This window comes from Adiantum capillus-veneris, chromosome 28, assembly GCF_014529385.1.
Source record: "Adiantum capillus-veneris isolate H3 chromosome 28, ASM1452938v2, whole genome shotgun sequence".
NCBI lineage: Eukaryota > Viridiplantae > Streptophyta > Polypodiopsida > Polypodiales > Pteridaceae > Adiantum > Adiantum capillus-veneris.
This window is the reverse complement of record NC_140958.1, coordinates 49,298,779-49,326,526: the sequence shown is the minus strand read 5'-3', so window position 1 is coordinate 49,326,526 and position 27,748 is coordinate 49,298,779. Positions and strand designations below refer to the sequence as shown.

Below are 27,748 nucleotides of genomic sequence, written 5' to 3'. Positions count from 1 at the left end.
CAGGCCAAGGGCCGGCTGTTGGGCAAGGCCCTCCTCCGGGACCGCTGCACTCTCTGACCCAAAAAGAGGTGGACGATTTGTTGAAAAATACAAAGCCACCAATTTTTCGGGGAGAAGAGCGTGAGCGAAACAAGGACACCGTGAATATTTTTCTCAGTAAGTGGGATGGTATTCATGCCCTTAGACGTACCCCGGATGCAACCTAGGCTTTGCAGACAAGTCTGACTTTGGACGGCAAGGCCTACAAATGGTGGATGTCTCTCAAGGAGAAGGGCATGCTACCACAGACTTGGGTATCTTTTGAGACTGTCTTTGGGAAGGAATTTCTACCTACCAATGAGAAGGATAGAAATTGGACCGCCTGGGACGAATGTTCTATGCGCCAGCATAAAACATTATTGGCATATGTTTCCCATTATCGGGATGTGATCCTCAAACTGGAAGGGATGGATACCTTTCAGCAGGTGCGTGGGTTCATCCGTGGGTTAACTCCCGAGCTTAAGAAGCACGTTAAAACCTAGGATCCACAAACACTTGAGGACGCAATAGTGCAAGCTCACATCCATGATGATCCCGACGATGGAGCATTGCATAGTTCGCATGTGCATGGCACTACACCTGTTTCCACACGTCCACAGCATGTGCATCATAAAAGAAAAAATGTCTCTACTCCATCAGAGACCTCCAAAAAGCCCAAGGGGTCGAGGGGTCCTCTCCAATGTGGATGATGTTTTTAATGATGCTAAAGTTTTGAATAAAACTTCCTCAACGCCGCATTCTTCTCTCTCTCCTCTTCCAGCTATGTCTACTAATTCAAAGCAAGCAAATGTTGCTAATGAGTTGAAGGAACTTTTAAGGGAATTCAAGGATGTGTTCCCAGATGATTTGCCACCAGGGCTACCGCCAACACGTTTTGTGCAACATGGCATAGACGTGGTTGCAGGCAGTAAGCCAGTGAGTAAACCGCCTTATCGAATGAGTCATTCGGAGGCTGAGGTGGAACGACAGCTTGCTGACTATCTCAGTAGAGGGTTTATTCAACCAAGTTCTTCACCATGGGCCTCTCCCATTTTCTTAGTAAAGACAAAGGACGGTACTATGCGCATGTGCGTAGAATACCGTGGATTAAATGTTGTTACTGTTAAGAACAAGTACCCATTGCCACGAGTAGATGAGTTGTTTGATAAGCTCACCCACGCTCGTATATTTTCAAAGATTGATTTAAGATCTGGGTATCATCAAGTACGCATTAGGCTTGCAGATATACCCAAAACAGCGTTCCGAACAAGGTTTGGACATTATGAGTTTTTGGTAATGCCCTTTGGGCTAACCAATGCTCCAGCTACGTTCATGACACTCATGGATAGTGTCTTGAGACCATACTTGGAAAAGTTTGTTATCGTTTTCCTTGATGACATTCTTGTATATAGTGCATCTGAGGAAGGGCACTTAGTACATTTGAAACAAGTGTTTCATTTGTTACGCCAAAATCAGTTATATGCCAAGGAATCCAAATGTGATTTCCTCAAGGAGGAAATTCACTACTTGGGGCATGTTATTTCGGCTGCAGGGTTACACGTGGATCAATCCAAGGTGGATGCCATTCGGAGGTGGCCCTCTCCCAAAAATTTGGAAGAGCTCCAGATTTTTTTAGGCTTTGCAGGTTTTTATCGTCGATTAGTTAAAACCTATGCCCATATTGTTGTTCCCATGACAGATCAACTGAAAGCCAAGGGCAAGGCCTTTCATTGGGGATTAGAACAACAGCAAAGTTTTGACAAACTTAAGGACACATTAGCCACAGCTCCGGTTTTGGCTATTGTGGATCCCTTAAAGCCATTCGTTTTGAAAACGGATGCTAGTAATCGTGCGATTGGAGCAGTCCTTCTGTAGGAGGGAAGGCCAATTGCATTTGAAAGCAAGAAGCTGGATTCAGCACAGCAGAATTACTCTGCTTACGAACGCGAGCTCTATGCAATCGTGTCTGCTTTAAAGACATGGCGACATTATTTGTATAGTGCACAGTTCGAGATTGTGTTAGACCATGATAGTATCAAGTGGTTTACACAAAAAAGTGATTTGAAGGGTCGCAAGGCCAGGTGGGCTGAGATTCTTCAGGAGTAGGACGCCAAGCTACGATATCGCAAAGGGCGGTACAATGTAGTGGTTGATGCTCTCAGCCGAATGCCAGAGATCAACTCTCTCCTTTCACGGAATTGTGGAGTGAGTTTTTGGAATCTCTCAAAGGTAAGTGCGAGCATGATACTGCATACTCCAAGTTGTGGAGCTCTGTTAGAAAGAGGGATCCTTCTCACTCCAATGTTGGTAGTGGTTTTGTTTCCTCCAAACCCAGTTCTCCTCTTTCGAGTGATGAACTGCAGAGATGGAAAAATATTTCCATAGATGATGGGTACCTACTCCACAAGGGGAGAGTGTGTGTACCGACGGACGCGGACATTTGGTGCCAAATTCTTTATGAATGTCACGATAGTCCAAGTGCAGGGCACCCGGGAATTAAGAAAACTTATGCACTCGTAAGACGACAGTTTTACTGGCCAGGTTTACATGGGTATGTTCAAGACTATGTCTTGCATTGCCAAAAATGTCAAGTTAATAAAGTAGAGTGCCTGAAAGAAGGAGGACTCTTACATCCTTTAGAGATTCCCAATGGTAAATGGGAAAGTATCTCCATGGATTTTATTGTGGGTTTACCAACCACTATTCGAGGACATGACTCGGTATGGGTGGTCGTAGACCGGTTGACTAAACTTTGTCAGTTTATTCCAACCAAGTCAACCATTAAGACTCCAGAATTAGCTAAGTTATTTGTGGACAATCTTTACCGGTTGTATGGATTGCCAAGTAACATTGTGAGTGATCGTGATCCCGAGTTTAACAGTCATTTTTGGAGGGCTGTTTTTAAACGATTGGGTACACAACTTAATTTAAGTACGGCTGATCACCCTGAAACAGATGGTCAGACGGAACAAGTCAACCAAGTGCTAGAGGATATGCTACGAGCATACGTTGGCAAGAAGCAATCAGATTGGGAAGATTATCTTCCTATTCTTGAGTTTGCATATAATAGTGCTAAGCATGTTACAACTGGTTTTAGTCCATTCATGCTTATGTATGGTTTTCAACCTAGATCACCAGTGACGGTGGGGTTGGCAACTGAGAAGCTCCAACAGGTCAAGGAGTTTCTCCAAGATCATATGGAAATGCTGAGACTTGCTCGTCAAAATGTTCGACAAGCACAGGATTGGTATAAGAAGTATGCTAATGAGAAACGTCGGCAAGTTACCTTCACGGAAGGTGAAGAGGTATTTTTTTGTGTGCCAGAGCATTCAGAAAGTCTGAAGACTGGACCCACATCCAAATTATCTCCACGTTATTGCGGGCCATTCAAGACACACAACTCTTTGCTAGCCAATGCATGTGAAGTATTACAATAGTGAATACACAAGTAGTGAATGCATGTGGTGTATCAAAGTAGTGAATTGACCTTGTGCATCCTTACTTTAGCTCTAAATAGTTGATATTATACTAGGTGTCTAAATTATTGATTCCATACTATATATGTCCTCGTTTCCCAGTACTAGGTGTCAGTATGAAGTTGTCAAGACCTACAAGATTACAGTCCAAGCGTCAATAAGCTAGGGAGCAAACTGCAGACAACTTGAACTAACTTATCGTCTATATGCTAGGCCATGGTCTGAAATTACTGCATTGTATAAAGGTTGGAGCATGCAATGTGACATCTTTGCTCACAATCTAAAAATCTGTCCCTCCTGCACGACAGCATACCTCACATATATAGGGATTAACGAGGTCGACAAAAAACTGAAATAGACACTACTGCTGCTCTCACTTGTGTATTATCATTGGGTGCTTTTCCATCGGAGCGGCAACAACAAGACTTAGCAGCATTGCATCTACAATCCATTACTAGTTCAAGATACCAGTCTTGAATCGATAGTATCCCCTCTCTATTCATGAGACCGATGAGTGATATTTGGACATAAAAGAGGAAGATATTATAATTATAGACGAGCTATCCGTGTTAATCCAAACGAATTTTTACCTATCGTAAGACAAAATGTCAACATAGAAAGTAGGACATTGGCAGATCCCTTCAACAACAAATGTGTTCTCTTGCACAATGACCTTGCCCAACTATTCCCAGTTTGTAGTCACGCATGGGAGCTTTGTAACAAATGCCATATATTCACAAGCTCGATCCAGAGGCTACTTGCAAGTTTATACAAGATGTCATGCTTGGTAAGACATGCAACGGACCTTAAATTGCTTATGTTCTTGACCATTATTTCTGAAATAAAACCAGACTTCCTAGATGAGATCAAGTGTACCTTGGGTGCATGTATTTTAGATGAATCAAACTGACATTACAAAACTTGAAATGAATGTCAATTTGAATGTGTCATGTTATATTCTATAGATGTTATATAGCAAGGCCCACCAAGGAAGACTAGTTTCTCTACTAGAGCCCATCAAAAACCCAATAATCGAGCATCTTTGTGTCTAGAAAGAATCTTTGTGCATCATTGAGCTTGAGTGCAAAGAATCTATCATTGAGATTTGAATGGTTTCTCTACTAGAGCCTATGAAAAACCCAATAATCGAGCATCTTTGTGTCTAAGGAAAAAAACTCCAAGTCCTGGCGTGGCCCTATATTCCAGTAGGCTTTTGTTTGGTTTGGAATAGCTAGCTATCAATGGAGGCAAGAGAGCATCGCAGACTGCAGGAAACCCGCTGCATGCATGCTCATCTACGACCTCATGCAACGTCAAGTTCATTGCCCACGTGTCTACTGTTTCAATTGCGCACGTGTGGTGCCGGGTCATCGCTCATCTGATGATAGATGATGGCTGCTGATATACAAAGTCAACATCCGGCAGGCCAGGCGCTATTATATACATAGCTGCACCAGCACCAATACTCTTATCAAGCAGCAAGTGTACAGATCTCTCCATCCCTCCCCCCCACTATCGAACTCTGTCATAAGACTCTCTCTCTCTCAACTGATCATCTCTCCCTTTCTCTGTGGCTCGCACACGCACCTGCCACGCCCACGTCAGCCCGCACACACACACATACAAATCGACGCCATCATGCATAATCACTCTCAAGGGTCAGCTCATGCGTTGTTGTTGAAGAGGCAGCAGTCAATCCAGGTCGCCCTAAACGTTGCCCTCATGTTGTTAATACTCGTGATGCCAGCAGCCCACGCAGGACGGGCGGCATCCTGGAGCCTCGTGCAGTCCAGGCCCCTGGAGTACTATGTCCAAGTGGGGCTGCCCCCCCCTGACATGGACACCCTCATCGCTCCCATTGACCCCACCGGCTCCACGGGCACCTTCGGCCAGACACAGCTCTTCGCCTTCAATGTCACGCACGGCGCTGACCCAGCCTCCACGCTCCTCAGCTCCATGCGTGGTTACACCGTCCAAGCCAGCTCCACCGCCGACTTCCACGGCGTCGAAGTGGAGGTCCTCGCCTTCGACGATGGCTCGCTCAATGGCACCATCAGCCTGCAAGGCCTCATCAACGCTGGCACTAACGAGATCGCCATTGTTGGCGGCACCGGAAACTTTCGAGGCGCTCGCGGCTACGGCATCGTCACATTCCTCAACTCCACTGCCACCCTTGCACTTTACCACCACCAGCTCTTCTTCCTCTAGATGACAGATGACAGCTTCCTAATATCACCCTTTGCGCCGGCCGTAGAAGCTTAACTCACCCAGCCTTTAATATGCACTGCCATCCATCAGCTCACCCATCAACTGTACCATTTTGTGTTCATATAATATACAAAGAGCTAACGGTTGAACATATAAAAATAGTCCATTGGATATGTAGAATGCAGCAGATAGGTTTAGGTCAAATACTCTTATTTTACCTCATCATTGATATATGCTTGGATAAATGACATTCTGCAACCTCATATACTAGGAAATTTCGACTTTGCGTACATTTGAATATAGAAAGATGGTGTATTAGATCACCTACACACCTTGGGAGTATATGACTCTCAAAACAATTTTATAGCCATGAAATTTGTGCAATTAATGGGTGGTACGACTATTAAAATTCAACGTATAGCTTCTATCATGCACTAATTTTTTGAGAGGTTGTGCCACCAATTTCTTTGAACCATCCAATAATCTTCTTCACCTCATGATCCAATGTGATATTGATGTGATGCATGTCCAATTGATCTGATGAGTGGACTTTCTATCCACTTAATCACCTAGTAGACATACCTACGGCCCCCAATTATGGATACTCCCTTTGTGATAGCTTTCGAGTGTGATTAAGAGATTTTTTAAAACAAAATTTAATAGAGTTTCTTTTGTAGCCACGCTCTCATGCTAGTTTTATCATTATTATTTTAAATTACATAGGGTTTCTTTTGTAGCCATGCTCTTATACTAGTTTTATCATTAATCTTTTTAAATTTCATAGGCTTTCCTTTGTCCACACCCTCTCAAGCTAATTTTCATCTGAAAAGAAAGTACCATCTATTCAGTGTAGTGTTCCCACACAATTTGAGGCTTTGAAATCTAAACTTTTCTTCATTGTATCTCAATTATAGACTCGCACAAACCCAAAGCTTTGAATATCCATAAGGTGCACAAAACTCGCACATCCACATTAGAATTGGAAAGAATTTAGAAACGAGGATAAATGCCACCACTTGTCCAATTGATCACATTTAATACACTAAAATATGATAATAGCCCCACTCTGTAACAGAATATGGCTATAACATTGATTGTATCGGAATTAAATTAACAATAGTGAGAATTTCCTTAAAAGAATTCTTAAAGAGCATAAGGAGAGCAGTGGATTAAAGGTAGAAAAATGAACATTACACCTGGCATGAACAATACTTGTAAAAGAAAGAGAGAGAGAGAGAGAGAGAGAGAGAGAGAGAGAGAAAATTAGAGAAATTGACAATAGTTGAAGACGAGATTTACTTGAAGCCGATTCCCCCCTCCAAAAGGCTTTTGTATTATAGATTCTCCCTTAAAGAGAGACTTGATACAATACATCTTTGTGCTCCTTGAGAGCTTGTTGATGCATGAAGATGGTAAACTTCATGCACAAAATTTATGCCAGTACTACCTTGCAAAAACAAAAACAAGACCTCAAACAACTTCAAAGGTGGAGAGAGCTAGCAGGGAGTGAGGGATGGAAAGAGGAAAAAGAAGTACCATACGAGAAAGAAGTAGTTTCCTCACGATAGATTACTCTTGGAGCTTAGCTTAGCATAGTAATATAGATGGTAGAGAAGATGAGCATGCCATTGAAGCTTGACTCTTGGTTAGATTTGCATCCCATAGCCAAGAGGTGTTGGTGTAGGCTCTCTACGTTTCAAACTTGGAGAAGGAGATGGAGTAATTCTTGCTCAACACAATGAGAGAGAGTGTGAGTGTCATGTGAGAATAACCCAAAATGAGTCCCCTCCTTGCCTAAGTAGACCCCTCTGTCTCTTTACTCATGCTTGATCACTATTGGCCCTTGCCAAGCCTGGCCAATCACAGGCTATGATCATTTCAGGCAATAGAGATAGCATTTGGACATGTTTCCTTCTTTTCCCTTTTGAGAGAGAGAGCTTAGTAATTAATAAAATGCATCTAAATTCTCATTGGACCTCCCTAAAGACCATCCAATAGGATTCATGCACACCATGAGTACAACATGGGTAGCCTTGAGTGTGTGAGTGAGTGTGTGTGTGTGTGTGTGTGTGTGTGTGTGTGTGTGTGTTCTCTCTCATGTCCCTACCTTTAGGGATCGCCCCCTCCTTTGTAGGAGTCATGCTTGACTTTGAACACCTCAAGCACCTTAGTCATCAAGCACGAGAAGCACCTCAAGCACCTTAGTCAACTCAAGCAAGGCAAGCACCTCAAGCACATGCCTAGCTTGCCTAAGGTTTAAAGTACCTAAAGGTCATAGGTCTAAGGACTTTTAACACTAACCTTTGGAGGTATTTTAATCTCCATTATCTGCTCATTTCTCTTTGATAGACCATCTCTCTTTTGGACACTTAATGAGAGGTAGACTTCTCTCCCTTTTGGTTTCATGTTGAGATAGATCTAAAACCACATATCGATATTCTAACTCTTGTTCCCTTTCATTTTCCCACATTAAATGCTCAATTCAATATGAGAAAATCATAAGATACGTAGATATTAGATTTTATGACATTACACTACAAGAGGTCACTTAAATTTCGACGCCAAATTATCGGTGACAATGGCGGGCGTCGGTATATGTGCAGATAAGTATGGAAGGAAATGAAAATTTTAAACATTTTTATCTTTAAAATTTTCACTCTTGTAGCCATGATTTTTTCGACGCTTATATACATATGTATTCCGATGCCTCTTCCGATGTTTAATCCTGCACCTGCAAGAGCGCCTGACTGACGGAACCTGCAAAAACCGAAATACGGGTCTTTCCCTGAGCATTTATCTAATTTGTGTGCCTCTCCTCTTGGTATCACCCTCCTCACCTACTGCAGATCTGGTGCCCAACAACTTGCCGGAGGTGAGAATGTTGCTTGTTGACTACTCCTTAGCATCCATTAGGAATAGAATGGGGGTCTATGAGGGCCTCTTTATTTGGCAATTTAAAGAGGTCAAACCTTTAGTATTAAGAAAGTAATCAAAGGACAACTTTTGAATTCAAACATGCCAAACGGCTAGTTTATTTAAATTTAAATTTCTCGCCCAAAATGGAATTAAAAATCTAGCAGGTAAAACCATATCATGTAGCATATCTATGGAAAGAATTCAATGCGTAGATTGTAGATCTATCATCTCTGCTCAAATCGAAGATCATATGTGGAAGTTATGGAAGGCCAAAAATCATAAAATTCTCCACCTCCTTTTTGGGGGGAAAAGTGCATCCTTTGACCACTCTTACACATCCCTTACACACCCACCATTCTAGTACACATGGCATACACCTATTTGTCAAACTGTTAATCACTTCCATATGCTCATGGCAAATAAAGAGGCCCTCCTATACCCCATCCTCTTCCTAATGAAGCTGAGATTCTTTTCAAGTTTGCTTGTAGGTTTATGGTTTAGGGTTTAACATAGTGTGTGTGTGTGTGTGTGTGTGTGTGTGTGTGCGCGCGTGCGTTTTTGCAGGTTTGAACAAGACTCATTTGTGCTCAAAAAGGCTGCGTGCGAGTGCTCGAAAGTTTTATGCATATTAAATTACTTTAAAATTATATTGTATATTGACAAAATAAAATTTCATTAATTAGGATTTCTATGCTTAAATTTTCATGCAATTTTGTTTAGAAATTATGCTTTGAAAAAAAATTGTTTTGAAATTATGGTTTGGGGTAATTTTGATTTGAAATTATGCTATGGAAGAATTTTGTATGCTTTGAAGAAAATTTGTTTCAAAATTATGCTATGGAAAAATTCTTTTTTGAAATATTGTTTTGAAATTATGTTTTGAAGAAATTTTCTTTTGAAATTACGCTACCATGTAAGGTTATAGGTTTTGGTAAGGTGTAGTTTTGGTTATAGGATAGGTTAGGGTATAGGTTATATGTTAAGTTATAGGTCATACGTTAGGTTAGGTTAGGTTAGGTAAGGTTAGATTAGGTTTAGGTTATAGGTTAAGTTAAGTTAGTTTATGGGTTAGATTATAGACTATGTTAGGTTAGTTTATAGGTTAATTAGGTTAGGTTAGATTAGGTTATAGGTTAGGTTATAGGTCAGGTTTAGGCAACATGTTAGGTTAAAGGTTAGGTTAATTAGGACTCTATCCTACTATGGATAAGGGTATCACTCCTCGCCAACAAGGTCTCATCAAAGGAGAATCTATTTAAGATAGCACCTTGACATCAATGGTTGGATTAGAATACACACCATTCACCATGCAAGATTGTGTCGGTTATAGGTTAGGTTATAGTTAGCGATGTGAGCAGATGGAAACACACACAACGCCTCTATAATCACCTGACACACACTCGTGGGATAATACACACACACACTATGGGGCATCACTCGGCTTACAAAATCCACCTGGCTGAGACAAGGAACACACCGATGGAGTGAGAGGAGAGAGACTATCCACTTGATTGACTTAGGGAACACACAGATGGAGTGAGAGGAGAGAGACTATCCATCTGTCCACTCAACACACACAAACACATACGTATACACAATTCAACTCAAAGAAGGAAGATTTTTTATGCTTAGATACAATTGAGCTTGGGTCAACACCAATGGGGCAAATAGCTCACACCATATGGATGAAATATGCCATATACAATTTGAGCAAAGGCTTCACTCACAGGAGAAATTTACACAACAAATGCATCTCAAAAACAATAAAACATTTGGCAAAATGGACAGCACGATTGCGTCGAGAATGGCCAAAAGTCCCAGTCTACAATATCAAAGTGCTCAAATCCGAGCTCGGATAAGTAGTTTATGGACAAAACAGGCTCCAAAAACAACAAAAACTGAGTTACAGTTGTTCCTCCTTTTCTCTCCATGTTTTTTCCAATTTTTTCTCAGGGTTTTCAATGTCCACACTTCACTTTATCCCTTGGGCATCTTTGGCCTTTTGATTGGCCTCAAACGGACCTTGAACAGGCCAAAACCCTTCTACATCCATTCGCACAACTGGCACTAAACATTTCTCAATCATGCATCCCACAATCACGTAAAGTGGCCCCCAAATATAGTTCTCAAAATTACCTTTTTGCATAATTCATCACAAGAAAACACTCCTGTTGTGTCCTCACTTATCCATGTTGTCATGCCGCTCCGCTTCCAAGACAAAAAAATGAGCAAAGGAATGCCAATTAGGCTTATTTGAATCCTACATGATTATTCAGCAGTTATAAGGGCTTGGTAACAAGCCAATTTTAAGCTAAAAGTGTGCTAGATGCAGCTCTAAGGGCCAAAAGATGTCTTGGTAATTCTAAACAGTGAGTATGCTTGAAGTGGTCTTAGCTGGGATTTTATTGAAGTGGTCCTCAAAGTGCTCTACAGGCCTGTCTTTACGGCTCGTCAATCGGAGCTACATATAAGAAGTCATGATAGTTTTATCTGAGTTAGTAGCAGATCCATACCGGATCGACCACCCACTAATAAAAGGTCAAAGATGATAGGAATGCATGGGTCCAAAATACTCACTTCCAGGAGCATGTCAGTCTTTCGAGTTTGTCAATCGGGGTTTCGGTTTGCAAGATATGGCCAGGTTAAGTATCACCGAGGTGTTGGAATTAGGGTTGCAGAGAGACACACACAGCTTGGAGAAGACAAAGGAAGCTCAAGGCACACAATACTGAGTGTGTTACTTAGTGTGCAATCGAAAGATAGCTAGATAGCCCTAGAGTGATGGGCGTATATACAATGCACGGGGGAAAAAACCTCTTTAGGAGGGAAAAAATGCCCCGACGGTCCTAGTCTGTTCACACACATCACTACCACATGTATATGGTAACAAATCCCCCCTGGAGTGATGCGGTGAATGAGAGCTGGCACATGAGTAAAGGGAAGTGCCATGCCCTGAGGGCAGGATTAGTCCACAAAGGGGAGTAAGCCCAAAGCTTTGCGGAAAGCTTCAAGCTTCTCATGAGACAATGCCTTTGTGAAAAGATCTGCAAGGTTGTCCTGTGTTGGCACATAAGCCAAGCTGATATCTCCTGCTGAGAGCCTCTCCTTGACATAGTGGTAATGCACCTCAATGTGCTTTGTGCGAGCATGAAAAATTGGGTTCCTCGCAACTGCCAATGCGCTCTGACTGTCAGTGTAGATAGTGTTGGCAGTGTCCTGTCCAACACCCAAATCAGCCATAAGGCGTCTGAGCCATACACACTCAATCGTAGCTGTGAAGACTGCCTGGTACTCAGCCTCACAACTCGAAGTGGCCACAGTAGGTTTCTTCTTTCTCAACCATGATATACATGAACTGCCAAGCATGAAAAAAAAAGCCACTTGTGGACACTCGCGTGTCAAAACAACCAGTCCAATCTGAGTCCGAAAAAGCATGTAAGTCTGGCGGCAATGATCCCCCCTTGGGATAAAACAAGCCCAGATGTAAAGTGCCACTAAGGTAGTGGAAAATCCTCTTGACAGCCTGCCAATGCTTAGACCCTGGGCTATGCATAAATCTGCTGACCTATGAGACTACAAACTGAATATCCGGCCTCGTGTTGCATACATAAATGAGGCAGCCAACAGCAGCTTGGTAAAGAGTGACATCAACAGGATCTCCAACATCATGTAGACTCAACTTTAAACCTATTTCCATGGGAGTGGCGATAGGTTTGCAATCCTCAAGTCCAAACTTACATAGCAATGTCTCTATGTAACTTTTCTGACACAAGGCAATACCACCATCACACTGCTTAAACTGTATACCCAAGTAATGATGCAACATCCCCAAATATTTCATCTTGAAAGTAGCATTCAAAACAACCTTAAATTTAGCAACATGTCTCTCATTTGGTCCAGTGATCAGCAAATCATCAACATACCACAATGAGAAGTACATCACCCTCACGCTTTACATACAATGTGCTTTCTGTTGGACTGTTACGAAAGCCTCGCTTAACCAAATCAGTGTCAGCTTTCTCATACCAAGCACGAGGAGATTGCTTCAACCCGTACAAAGCCTTCTTACATATGCACACTTTGTCCTCTTGTCCTTTTATGACAAAACCGCGAGGCTACGTTACATTAAAACTTCCTCAAATATGTCACCATTGAAGAAAGCAGTAACAATGTCTGATTGATGTACATCCCAACCAAAATGATCTTCCAATGCACATAGAAAACATACAGTAGTCATACGACAAGTGGGAGAAAAAGTCTCTTCATAATCTATGCCTTTTTGCTGTGCATAACCTTTTGCAACAAGTCGAGCCTTATCGCGAAAATGGCCTTTTTGCTAGGAGGGAAATCACATAAAGTCCATGTGTTATTTTCTATAAGTGCATCATATTCTGATTGCATGGCAGCCATCCAATTTTCTGAATTCTGTGCTTCATCAAAAGACAGAGGCTCCTCAACATCATGTAAGCTAGATACAGCCAAAGGATAACAATCTGATGCATAAGATGCATGGCGAGAGCCTGAACAAGTACGAATAGACAAAGGTGCATCGAATTTACTGTCACGCAAACATTAGGAAAAAAATGGACTCTCCATGGGCCTTGTAAGAATCTCTAATTTAAAGGAAGCCTGCCAAGATTAAGGGGGACAAAGGCTTTGAATGGGGCTATTTTGGTAGGGTCTCCTCCACCTTTGACCCCTAAAAAGGTAGGGGGAAGGGGGGGGGGGGGGGGGGGGGGGGGGGGTAACCATTCAAAAAGTAGGGAAGGGGGGGTAAACCATTTGAAAAGTAGGGGGGTAGGGGGTCTTCTCTCTCTAGATTTTTGGCCAACTTGTAAGTGGCCTCTTAACTCTCCCATGCCACCTAAGCAAATCCGTGGATCAAAGAGGTAAAAAAAAATGACTTTTTTTCAAAAACTTTCAAAAAAATCTATTCCCCCCTAAAAAGTACCCCCAACATATACACATAATAAGAAAAATAAATTTAAGTTAAATTACTCATAATTCAACATTTTTTGACTCCCTCCAAAACTTTTAAGAAATTCCCCCCAAAATTGAAAACTTTCCCTCCTAATCTAATCTCCTCTCCTACACCCATCCCCCTTGCACTTGCACTTGGTGCACCTACACACCCATCTCTCCATCCTTCAAGCTCCATCTCTCCATCCTACAATGCCTCTTGACGACGTGACCAATGTCCCAGCAAGCTCTTCACGCGGTAGGTCTCCAGGGCTTTTCCTACGCCTACCTCAAGAGTATGTTCCGACAAAGAAAACATGCTTGGGTACATTACCTTCAGCCAACGAACGCCGCGCTCAAGGGGAGAAGAATGTGGATCTCTGGACAGACGGATGCTTGTATCCAAAGGATCCTTCTCTCAATGTTCATCCATCTTTTACAAACATTCCATCACTGTTGCAATACGTTGGAAATGGAGAGCAAGGTTTGTTGGCTACTACAAGAGACTCAACAAACACGAGATTGCGCGGTCCGAGATCTACTTGCGTCATTGGTAGTTGCTCAATGGGAGTTTCCACAATCTTCAAGATTAGATGCAAACAGCTACTAGTGCCCTTGAGGAGGCAAAGAGCACCATCACAACCAAGGAAAATGTAATTAAAAAGCTTGAGGATACTCTTTCACACATAAAGAGTACTGCCATGGGAGGTAGGGTGAGGAAACGAGAGTTGTCCGAAATTCAGACTCTTGCACCACGTGGAGGTGCAAGAAAACGAAGGGTGACAGCTATGAGGTAACATGTTCTGTCCCTCATGTTCTTTAAGTCTAATACCACTCATCATTGTTGTTTTTGGCAATAGGAACTTTGTCCAAGAAACGTGCGGCGGCGAGAATGCGTCAACTAGGGCTACTTTACTTCGTTCTTGTTTCAACAAAGAGGATTTTATTGGGATGCTTGATGCTCTAGAGGCAAAACACTTGAAAGACGCAATCACTAAGAGAGTTCTTAGTGATTTTTCTAATATTGTCACTGATCTAGATGTTCAAGATATTTGTGATGTTGTTGGGATTAGTACCAAGGGATATCAAGCAATACATCAAGTGTTAAAAGATGCATTAAGAAGTTGAGGAGTCACGGAAAACCTATTTCCACTTCCTGACAGAGTGGCGATTGCCAAGAAGGTGTCAAATGAAGATGTTGTTCACCGATTAGGGGACTACTTGTATATTGAAGACACGATGCGTCTTCAGCCGCTCCGTAGCAAATTAGTTTAGAGTTGCCTACATGCTCTATGATGTGTCATAACATGCATTCTGAGGCTTTATATTGTTGGCAGTTCTTAAAGGCAAGCTTGTGTTCGTGCTGAAGTTGGATGAGTGTGTAATTGTTAAAGGGAGAAAGTTGGAGAGAATGAGCATCACGCTTATGAATGAAGCCCTAGCTTATGCCAAGAAATCTTGCAGTTCGAGTGAAGCAACAAAGCCCTCTTTTAGTGTACAATCAGAGAAGGATATATGGTGGCTTGGTGCAATTGAAGTTCCGAAAGAGACACATGAAGTCCTTGCATGGATTTTTAGTAGAATCCCATGGGTCACAAAGGTCATTAAAGCTCAAATAAACGGTGAGAAGCTCATGGTTCCAGGACGTGGGGAGTTTGATGTTGAATGGCATTTAGGTGGTGATCTAAAGACCATAAAGTGCATGCTTGGATGCAAACAAGGTGCAAATTATTTACTTCCCTGTCCATTCTGTACGAAATGGAACAAGACAAGTCGAGCAACTCAAGTGGAAGGTCAGGACAAAGATAATGATGACCATATAAATAGGGAGTGGCAAACTTCGGTTCTTTCATGTGATATGCTGCAGGTGCCCAATAGGGATAGCAAAGATCCTGGATGGAACCCCATAATTCCCTTCTCCCTCAACAATGTTCACTTTTGTACATTGCATGCGTTTATGCAAATATTTGATAGGATCCTAAAGCATCACATTGATTATGCTTTCACAATGAAGCCCCTTCAACGGTCAAAAGACTCCTTGCAGGGGGTGGAGATGCTCCTTAATGAGATTGGATGTCACCGATCAAGGGTGAACATTGTAGCAGAGACTTGTAGGGAGAAGACATATGAGGTGGCACAGAAGGTTTCCATGAATGGAGCCAAGGCACGTCGATTTTTCAAGAAGATGTCAAAGTCTTCAATGCAGGTATCCAAGGCAAGTGTTGATCTAGCAAGTGAGAAGCGGTGGGAGTTGTGGAAAGATTTGTGTTCATGCACGACGGACAAAGATCCCAATGTGGAGGTTGCTAACCAACGTAAGCTAGTATGGTCATCCTTTTAAAAGGTTGTGCAATTGATGAATCTTTCAAGCACCACCGTTGAGCAGCGAGAGGAATTCAAGAAGTTGCTTTATGAATTCACAAAGGCCGCTAAGGACGGATGGTCTGAAAGCAAGATTACACACTACATGGTTTGTTTTAACGGACTTAATACATATGCAATGTTTGAAAATGCAACTTTTCTATTAGCTTATCTCCTTCTTGGTTGTTTTAGCACATTCTCTATGCGCATGGTGCATACTTCATGGACAGCTATGGTTCGCTTGATATATGGAGTACACAAGGCATGGAGAAGTCCCACTATTGAGCAAAAGGAGTCTACTTCAAGAATACTCGGCATGGTGGTGGTAGTTCACACTCCAACTACCTCCAACAGATGTTTAACTGGTTTTTTAGGCACACCTTTGGGAGAACTCGTACTATTGAGAAGGCAAGAGAGTCAATGTTTGCAAAGCAGTTACGTAACGCGTCCTGTACTGCAGCATCCGAGAAGTGGAAACGCTCACGAGCGTCCCTGGGCCATGAAGCTTGGCGTGCAACTAAGTATCGAAAAGGCAGCGTTTGGGCATCGCGTCAGCTGTCCGCATGATCCAGGTTTAGTTGTTAAATTCAATTGGTTTATTTGAGTTTCACTCAATTGGCCGCATAGTGTGAAAGGGCCCAAAGCTCAAAAAAACCTATTTAAAGGTTGAAGGCGCTCATTTTGTCATTTTCCCTACTTGGTGCTACCATCGCAAGAACAAAACAAACGGCTAGGATTGCATATCCAGAGGGGCCGGATGGCCAACGACTCAAAGGTACAGCAATAGAAGCTGGAACTTCACAAGCTCAAGGTGAAGTCCACACAGAAGAAGCTGGAGCTTCAAATCGGCATGGCCAGTCCTTTACAGCAGCAAAAGAGAGACGGAAGCATCGCCTTGTTGTCTATTCATCGGACTCCAATGATTCTGATGGCAACAGGGAGGATGAGAGCGACCAAGGCAAAGAAACAAATAGCCAAAAGCAACCGTTAGAAGGCTCCGAAGAGACGCAAATGGATGAAGATGCCCCATGGGTTGGCGTCCAAATACAAACTTATCAGGCTCACATGTCTATTGGGGGTAAGACACTTCCTAAAGGGAGTGGACCTACACCATCACATCCGGTCAATAGTGAAGAGCACGAATCAGATGGAGAGTGGGTGGAATCAGATTATGAGGTGTTGGAAGTGCCTGTGAAGAAAAAAAAGAGAAAGAGCATTGTCTACAAGAAGAGGAAGCAAGCTGCCCCAACTTGTGCCAAAAATGCACCTCCACGTTGACCTCAGAAGGTACGAAAGTGCAGCCGTGCTTTTGTGAAGATTCAACACTATCAAAAGAGCACCGAGCTCTTGATTCGGAGGGCCCCTTTTGCAAGGCTATGCAGGTAGGTTTTGCAATTGTACAACACTCAGTTTCGGATGGGCGCCGTGGCCATAGAGGCAATCCAAGAGGCAGCAGAGCAATATTTAACTAGCATATTTGAGGATTCTAACCTCTGTGCCATCCATGCAAAGCGTGTAACCATTATGCCCAAGAATATGCAGCTTGCTCGCCGTTTGCGGCATGAGGAGTTGTAATTAGGCATCAAACCTTTTTGTATTTACGGAACTCCAAGATTGGGAAGAATTTGAATACAAGCATCTTTTGATTGTATACCCCACTCTGTGCATTGTATTGGGAAGAATTTGAATTTAAGCATCTTTTATTGTATACCCCACTGCGCATTGTATTGTTTTAATTCTGTACCATTCAATGTAGCACTGGTCCAAGTTTTGTCTACCTTCTATTGTATGTATGTAGCCATTAGCTTGTTATTGTGAAAAATTGCCTACGTTTAGCACCTTGGCTAAGTGGGGCATGCACTTCTTGATGTATCCATGCTATGTGACTCACTATTGCATGGCAAAAGCATCTACAAAGTGTTGAAAATGGCTTGGAATGCCCCAAAACTGGCTGCCACAAGGGCGCGCATTTGGGGCTTCTAGAGGCCTATGGATGGACACAATGCACGCCCTTGTGACAGCCTTTCCTAGTGCTTTCCAGACACTTTCTAGTGGTTTCCAGACAATTTTGACAAGAAATAAGTATGTTTTGTTTGCTTCAATGCTTCAATTAGCATAGATACTTCTGGCAATCATCCCCCCTTAGTCCATGTCAGTCATATACTCCAAAAAGGGCTAGATATTGCCACATAGTTTACTCTTGTGGTTTGCGCGCATTTGCACACTTCATCTGCTAATGGAAGGCCCCAATGCGTGCCCTTGTGGCAGCATATTTTAGGGACTTCAATGCCCTTTACTAGGCACATCCATAAGTTTGGAAGCCTAGATATAACAAAGTATGCATTTTATAAATTTTAATGCCTGCCAAACCCTTTAGTAGTCATAGCAGAAATTATGGTGCTTCTCATACACAATGGAAGCCCAACGTATAAGAAATTCAAAACCTTGCAAGAAAGAGAGTCATAGACAACAAAATGTAGTTTCATTAAAGAAATCAATGCTTTACATGATATCCGGCTTTTGCTTTAGGATCTTTCTAATTACAATTTTTTGGCGCTTGGCCTTTTGGGGTGGCTCCCTGTTAAGTAAAGTGGTTGTGATTTCTTGGGTGTCATTAACCCCTACAGCTTGGTTCATGCCAACATGGGCAATAAGGCACCCGCAAAAGTTTACACCGAAAGTGGATATTGCAAAATCTTTCTTTACAAGCACTACAAGGTTGGCCGTTTGGGCAAGTGTTGTTAAACACAACGCCTTGGAGAGTGAACGGAGAGCAAAAATGTTGTAGCAACCATTGGGAGAGTAGTCGGCATGGACAAACACCACGACACCAATGGGAAGTGTGCTGAGGTAGTGAGCAAGTGCCGCTTGAGGTCCGAACGGCGTCCTCCTCCCCCCTGACCGTTGCGCCCATGCGTCAACCTCCAGAACATCCTGCAAAACATAGTTTTTCTGAGATAGGGCACAGAATTATGATATAACATTAACAAAATCATTTGTAACAATCAAATTTAAGTGAGCATCTATACCTCTTGTCTACGATCCTCCTCATCGGCATCCGGGTGCAAGTAAATATCCACACTTGACTTCCCCTTTGCATCGAGAAAAACAGGTGTTGCAGAAGGTGGTGGTGAATCCACTCTTGCGCGTTTAGCCAAACACATGGCTTGCACGGCCACAAACTCCTCCTCAGAGACCTTGGCCTACTCGGCCGCTGCCACCTCGGCTTGTGCGATCGCCACTGTGTCCGCCAAAGTATTCCCCATGGGCAGTAGGAGATCATCATCATGGGAGGTGGTGGTATCAAACTCAAACTTTCCATGGGCATCGAGGATGGCGAAACACTCATCCATGAGAAGCTCAAAGGATTTCTCGAGATCGTGCATAAACAAAAACTCCTCCCCACCCACCACAATGGAGGAGAAGCGGATAATGTCTACCTCAGGAATGGCATCCCGAGTGGTGGTTCCTTCTAGCGGTCCCGAGGATGAACCGACTGATGGAGAAGCCTCCAAGAGGCCTTGAATCCCTACAGGGTAGGTCAAGGCAAGCGTCCTCTCCTCTGCGGATGAGTCAATGGCCGTGGGCTTGGGGTCCTTCACATCAGCCAATACCCCGCCGATCTGCAAGTGTGGTAGCACTACATCAGGGCCTGCTGAGCACTCGTGAAGGAGGAAGATCATTAGGGCCTGGACAGAGAAAAAAGTGTTTTTGATCCTTCCCTTACGCATTGCTCGCACATCATCAGCTTCAAGCCGCACATATTGTCCGCCGGGTTGTGCTATGGTGGCAAAGCGTGCAAGCCGCTAATGAAATGGCCCGTCCCCTTGGTAGATGTGGTGGAGAAGGCCTTCAGGGACCCATTGCCCTGGCCGGTTTGGTAACTCAACAATGAATCTCCCCATGCACGTGGAAATGTATGAAGTAATGTGCTCAAGAGATTGAGAGTGGAGGGTCAAAGTGGTTTCCAAATCGGGTTGGGTTGTGAAAAATGCTTGAAGCTCAGGGCGATTTGTATGCCCAACCTCAGTAAGGATGCATCTAAAGCACTAGTAGCATCCATGTCTTCTCTTTGCGTGATTGGGTATGCTAGGTCTCTCTGCAATGCTGGGATGAAAATGGTGAAATGAGGAGGTGGTCCTCCTTATATAGACATATTCCATCTCGAAAAAAATAAAACTTATATGCATTTAAAAAATAAATTTAAACCACCTTAAAAATCAAGTACAACACCTTAAAATTTTTTAAAATCTTTAATAAAATATCCAATATATAAACGATTAAAGTTACAAGCCAATTCACTTAGACAAGATGATTTTGTCTGTAGCCCAATCTTTGTAAACAAGCATAGTGGCCTCCATCCGCCTTCCAATCTATACAACCAAAAAATGGACAATCAAAATACAAAAACCCACAGAAAATAAGAAAAGGTAGCTAAGCAAGCACAAAGCAGACCTTGCGTTGTTCTAGTTTGAAACTTGCAGTACCGACATCCTCGAATCCCATTATGACAAAGTGTTCCCGAAGATTGGCAAGAGTCCAATGCGGATTCACTGTAACCACCTCCACCTCATTATTGGGCATGCGGACACGAATTTCAAAGGATTGAACCTCTTCGGCTGTCAGCTGCAAGGGTATCCATTTGCTACATTTGTGCATCCACCTCTCATAGCTAAACCGTGCATACAAGGTGCACCTTGCTTTCAAATACCGAAGGCAAAGCTGTGTGGGGGACACATTGCACTTATAACGGTCACCATCATGCAAACCGTCAACATAGCCCCAATTGACACCTAGAATGGTGTCCATTGCATCTATGTAAACTTCTTTGCAAACAAACATTGTTGGTGTTTCTACAATCGGCAGAGAGCGGAATGCATGCACAAACAAATGAATGGGACAATGGCAACTGAGACCCACCAATCTGGTTGCCTTACCAAACTTTAGGGACCCTTGGAAATCTTGCAACACCTTGCGCTTGAAAGAAAGAAAAGACCAATGGTATGGAGTTGGCCATTCTACACTCTGCAATGAGGGTGTTTCGACGGCTTCTAACCTACCATAGCTTTGGCTTGACTTCGACACCACGTACTTGTGGGAGTACATGAATATTCGCTGCTCGGTAAGTTTTTTCGATGAAACATTAGGAAACATAATCTCCCCAATGTGAGCATGCACAACCATGAACGTACCTGAGAGGCACTCAAGCGGCTGCTCCTCAACTAAGAAGGATGGAAAAACATCTTTACAAATGCCCTTAGTTAAACATAATGATCACATAAACGTAAACATGACATATGCATGGGATAGCTAAACCATGAAAACTTACAATGAGGTGCAAATTGAGTTGAAGCTCTCTTCAGGTGGATCTCAGCTGTACTGTAGACGTGTTGCACAATGGCCACCATTCTGGACTTTGTTTCTTTGAATGCCAATAGCCGGCCCTTCCAATGACGTTCCAATACGCCTCGACACCGTACGCGATGAGGTCCAGCACGTGACGGTTGCATGTAGACCCATGCACCCTTCTTGAATACTTGTGGGATCCATACCCCCTTTGAGTCTTTTGTGTTGTGAAACACAATCTCCTCTATCTCTGGTTTGGGCCGTCTATGCGTAGACATGCTTGGGAAGTTGGGCTTAGGAAGGGATTTGAAAGAGTTGAGTACTGTGGAGAGAGAATGAGGAGCTGAGGGGAGGGTGAGGTGATCTGCCTATGGTGGCTATGGTGGCTTTGACAGTGGAGATAGAGAAAGAGGGGAGGAGTGAGAGGTAGAGAGGATAATGGAGTTGTGGGCTATGGAGTGTGGGACTGTAGAGGGTTGATGGAGGTGTGAGAGAAGGGGGAGCTATGGAGAGAGAGGAAGAGAGTGGTGGAAAGCTTTTGGCTATGGCTGCCTTGACTGTAGAGAGAGAATGGGAGGAGGGAGAAGAGGGAGAGTGTGGGAGAGAAAAGAAATGAGGGAGAGAGAGAAAAATGGATTTTGGGGGGAAAATTTGACTTTTTTAAGTTAGTTTATGTTTTGGGGCAGTTTTGAAGGCAAATGGGTCAACTTTGGAACTTTAAAAAAAAATTCAATTTTTAGGGTCCCTCCCTCTTTTATGACACCTCTCTCCTCCTATTTACCCCCCCCTAGCCTCTTTTATGACACCTCTCTCCTCCTATTTACCCCCCCCCCCCCCCCCCCCCCCCCCCCCCCCCCCCCCCAGCCTACCTTCCACCTCTCTCTAAGAACCAAGCATTAAAGAGGGAGACAATTAGGCTGTACCCCTACCATTCCTCCCCCGCTAGGTGATATCCCAAGAGCCTTCTCATTGGTTCTCCCTTAAGTCTTCACTAATAAAAAAGGCCCAAGGAGAGTCCATATTTTTTCTAATGAGTGTACACCAGCCATTTTTGCATACCTCTAGCCTGCTCATTGTCAGCCCTTTCCTCATCAAGTACATCATGTACATCTTCATTAGTAATAGGCTGATCTAAAACATTTTCAGAAACCCCCATAGGCTGTACATTTGCCTCATTGGAACTTACATTCGTATTTACACCACTGAAAAGAGGCAACAAAGTGTCATAAATGTCCTGTGAGATTACATTACTGTCTCTAGTACATGAAAGCAAGGGCTGAATAGAATCTTCCACAAACACTACATCCCGAGAAACCAGAATACGTTTTGTTTGCAGATGATACAACCTGTAACCTTTACTTTCAGCACTATAACCAACAAAAATACATTTGACAACCTTATCATCCAATTTTCTACGATGCACTTGTGGCACCAAAGCATATGCCAAACAGCCAAAAACACTCATGTGGTCAATAGAAGGCTTTCTATCATGCCATGCTTCATATGGATTAATAGAGTGCAAAGCTTTTTTAGGACACATGTTAAGTACATAACTGGCACACATGATGGCATAGAGCCAAAAAGAATGCGGCAAAGCTTGACTTTTGACCATATATCGTGCCATTTCCGTCAGTGACCTGTTTTTCCTCTCAGTAACACCATTTTGTTGAGGTGTATAAGGCACTATACATTGGTGTTTTATCCCACGACTAGCCAAAAATGCATTAAATTCATGAGACATATACTCCCCCCCTCGATCGGAACGGAGGGTGCCCATAGTACATTTCGAGAAATTTTCAGCCATAGCCAGAAATTGTTTGAAGCACATAAAAACTTTGAACTTCGATTTAAGCGGAAATACCCATGCATGCCTGGAGTAATCATCAATGAAAGTAATGAAGTATAGGTAATTGCCCAAGGACGGAGTTTGCATGGGCCCACAAACATCACTATGCACAAGCTGCAACCTGCATGTGGCCCGAACTGAACCATCCTTTGGAAATTTAGAACCCTACATCTTACCCAATATACAGCCTTCACAAACATGTTTGATAGGTGCTTCAAGAGGCGGCAAAGAAGCAACCATATCAGATTTCTGCAAACGCAGCAAACAAGCAAAATTCAAATGACCAAAACGTGCATGCCAAAGTTTTGCATCTGAAATAGCCCTTGAATCTGCAACAGCATTTGCAAAATTTTGTCCACACTTGTCATACAAAGTGAGCTTATACAGCCCACGGCACAAAAGCCCAGATGCAACAATTTCATCACCAAAACTGAGATCATGAACTGTACATCTGTCATCCACAAATTTGACTACAAGTCCACGTCTAGCAAGTGCGGATACAGACAAGAGATTCTTCTTGATCCCAGGTACATAAAGTGCATCAAAAAGTGTGAAGGAACTGCCATTAGCAGTAGTGAGCACAATCTTTGCACCTCGGCTTGTGCGATCGCCACTATGTCCGCCAAACTATTCCCCATGGGCAGTAGGAGATCATCATCATGGGAGGTGGTGGTATCAAACTCAAACTTGCCATGGGCATCGAGGATGGCGAAACACTCATCCATGAGAAGCTCAAAGGATTTCTCCAGATCGTGCATAAACACAAACTCCTCCCCACCCAGCACAATGGAGGAGAAGCGGGTAATCTCTACCTCAGGAATGGCATCCCGAGCGGTGGTTCCTTCTGGCGGTCCCAAGGATCTCAACCGATTGATGGAGAGGCCTCCAAGAGGCCTTGAATCCCTACAAGGTAGGTCAAGGCAAGCGTCCTTTCCTCTGTAGATGAGTCAATGGCCGCAGGCTTGGGGTCCTACACATCAGCCAATACCCCGGCGATCTGCAAGTGTGGTAGCACTACGTCATGGCCTGCTAGGCACTCGTGAAGGAGGAAGATCATTAGGGCCTGGACAGAGAAAAAAGTGTTTTTGATCCTTCCCTTACGCATTGCTCGCACATCATCAGCTTCAAGCCGCACATATTGTCCGCCGGGTTGTGCTATGGTGGCAAAGCGTGCAAGCCGCTAATGAAATGGCCCGTCCCCTTGGTAGATGTGGTGGAGAAGGCCTTCAGGGACCCATTGCCCTGGCCGGTTTGGTAACTCAACAATGAATCTCCCCATGCACGTGGAAATGTATGAAGTAATGTGCTCAAGAGATTGAGAGTGGAGGGTCAAAGTGGTTTCCAAATCGGGTTGGGTTGTGAAAAATGCTTGAAGCTCAGGGCGATTTGTATGCCCAACCTCAGTAAGGATGCATCTAAAGCACTAGTAGCATCCATGTCTTCTCTTTGCGTGATTGGGTATGCTAGGTCTCTCTGCAATGCTGGGATGAAAATGGTGAAATGAGGAGGTGGTCCTCCTTATATAGACATATTCCATCTCGAAAAAAATAAAACTTATATGCATTTAAAAAATAAATTTAAACCACATTAAAAATCAAGTACAACACCTTAAAAATTTTTAAAATCTTTAATAAAATATCCAATATATAAACGATTAAAGTTACAATCCAATTCACTTAGACAAGATGATTTTGTCTGTAGCCCAATCTTTGTAAACAAGCATAGTGGCCTCCATCCGCCTTCCAATCTATACAACCAAAAAATGGGCAATCAAAATACAAAAACCCACAGAAAATAAGAAAAGGTAGCTAAGCAAGCACAAAGCAGTCCTTGCGTTGTACTAGTTTGAAACTTGAATTACCGACATCCTCGAATCCCATTATGACAAAGTGTTCCCGAAGATTGGCAAGAGTCCAATGCGGATTCATTGTAACCACCTCCACCTCATTATTGGGCATGCGGACACGAATTTCAAAGGATTGAACCTCTTCGGCTGTCAGCTGCAAGGGTATCCATTTGCTACATTTGTGCATTCACCTCTCGTAGCTAAACCGTGCATACAAGGTGCACCTTGCTTTCAAATACCGAAGGCAAAGCTGTGTGGGGGACACATTGCACTTATAACGGTCACGATCATGCAAACCGTCAACATAGCCCCAATTGACACCTAGAATGGTGTCCATTGCATCCATGTCAACTTCTTTGCAAACAAACATTGTTGGTGTTTCTACAATCGGCAGAGAGCGGAATGCATGCACAAACAAATGAATGGGACAATGCCAACTGAGACCCACCGATCTGGTTGCCTTACCAAACTTTAGGGACCCTTGGAAATCTTGCAACACCTTGTGCTTGAAAGAAAGCAAAGCCCAATGGTCTGGAGTTGGCCATTCTACACTCTGCAATGAGGGTGTTTCCACGGCTTCTAACCTACCATAGCTTTGGCTTGACTTCAACACCACGTATTTGTGGGAGTACATGAATATTTGCTGCTCGGTAAGTTTTTTCGATGAAACATTAGGAAACATAAGCTCCCCAATGTGAGCATGAACGTACCTGAGAGGCACTCAAGCGGCTGCTCCTCAACTAAGCTGGATGGATCGAAAAACATCTTTACAAATGTCCTTAGTTAAACATAATGATCACATAAACGTAAACATGACATATGCATGGGATAGCTAAACCATGAAAACTTACAATGAGGTGCAAATTGAGTTGAAGCTCTCTTGAGGTGGATCTCAGCTGCACTGTAGACGTGTTGCACAATGGCCACCATTCTGGACTTTGTTTCTTTGAATGCCAATAGCCGGCCCTTCCAATGACGTTCCAATACGCCTCGACACCGTACGCGATGAGGTCCAACACGTGACGGTTGCATGTAGCCCATGCACCCTTCTTGAATACTTGTGGGATCCATACCCCCTCTGAGTCTTTTCTGTTGTGCAACACAATCTCCTCTATCTCTGGTTTGGGCCGTCTATGCGTAGACATGCTTGGGAAGTTGGGCTTAGGAAGGGATTTGAAAGAGTTGAGTACTCTGGAGAGAGAATGAGGAGCTGAGGGGAGGGTGAGGTGAGCTGCTTATGGTGGCTATGGTGGCTTTGACAGTGGAGATAGAGAAAGAGGGGAGGAGTGAGAGGTAGAGAGGATAATGGAGTTGTGGGCTATGGAGTGTGGGACTGTAGAGGGTTGATGGAGGTGTGAGAGAAGGGGGAGCTATGGAGAGAGAGGAAGAGAGTGGTGGAAAGCTTTTGGCTATGGCTGCCTTGACTGTAGAGAGAGAATGGGAGGAGGGAGAAGAGGGAGAGTGTGGGAGAGAAAAGAAATGAGGGAGAGAGAGAAAAATGGATTTTGGGGGGAAAATTTGACTTTTTTAAGTTAGTTTATGTTTTGGGGCAGTTTTGAAGGCAAATGGGTCAACTTTGGAACTTTTAAAAAAAATTCAATTTTTAGGGTCCCTCCCTCTTTTATGACACCTCTCTCCTCCTATTTACCCCCCCCTAGCCTACCTCCCACCTCTCTCTAAGAACCAAGCATTGAAAAGGGAGACAATTAGGTTGTACCCCTACCATTCCTCCCCCTCTAGGTGATATCCCAAGAGCCTTCTCATTGGTTCTCCCTTAAGCCTTCACTAATCAAAAAGGCCCAAGGAGAGTCCATATTTTTTCTAATGAGTGTGCACCAGCCATTCTGGTATACCTCTAGCCTGCTCATTTTCAGCCCTTTCCTCATCAAGTACATCATGTACATCTTCATCAGTAATAGGCTGATCTAAAACATTTTCAGAAACCCCCATAGGCTGTACATTTTCCTCATTGGAACTTACATTCGTATTTACACCACTGAAAAGAGGCAACAAAGTGTCATAAATGTCCTGTGAGATTACATTACTGTCTCTAGTACAAGAAAGCAAGGGCTGAAAAAAATCTTCCACAAACACTACATCCCGAGAAACCAGAATACGTTTTGTTTGCGGATGATACAACCTGTAACCTTACTTTCAGCACTATAACCAACAAAAATACATTTGACAGCCTTATCAACCAATTTTCTACGATGCACTTGTGGCACCAAAGCATATGCCAAACAGCCAAAAACACGCATGTGCTCAATAGAAGGCTTTCTATCATGCCATGCTTCATATGGAGTAAAAGACTGCAAAGCTTTCGTAGGACACATGTTAAGTACATAAGTGGCACACATGATGGCCTCAAGCCAAAAAGAATGCGGCAAAGCTTGACTTTTGACCATATATCGTGCCATTTCCGTCAGTGACCTGTTTTTCCTCTCAGCAACACCATTTTGCTGAGGTGTATAAGGCAGTGTACATTGGTGTTTTATCCCACGACTAGCCAGAAATGCATTAAATTCATGAGACATATACTCCCCCCCTCGATCGGAACGGAGGGTGCCCATAGTACATTTCGAGAAATTTTCAACCATAGCCAGAAATTGTTTGAAGCACATAAAAACTTTGAACTTCTCTTTAAGCGGAAATACCCATGCATGCCTGGAGTAATTATCAATGAAAGTAACGAAGTATAGGTAATTGCCCAAGGACGAAGTTTGCATGGGCCCACAAACATCACTATGCACAAGCTGCAGCCTGCATGTGGCC

General features: G+C 43.3%; 1 protein-coding gene across 1 annotated transcript; it reads left to right on the top strand.

The window, feature by feature from the left end:
* Positions 1 to 5,132: 5,132 nt before the first annotated feature.
* Positions 5,133 to 5,702, top strand: LOC147420417 (uncharacterized). Its single transcript, XM_086504528.1, has one exon. The coding sequence runs from the start codon at positions 5,133 to 5,135 to the stop codon at positions 5,700 to 5,702; it is 570 nt and encodes a 189-aa protein (XP_086360654.1).
* The last annotated feature ends 22,046 nt before the right edge of the window (positions 5,703 to 27,748 follow it).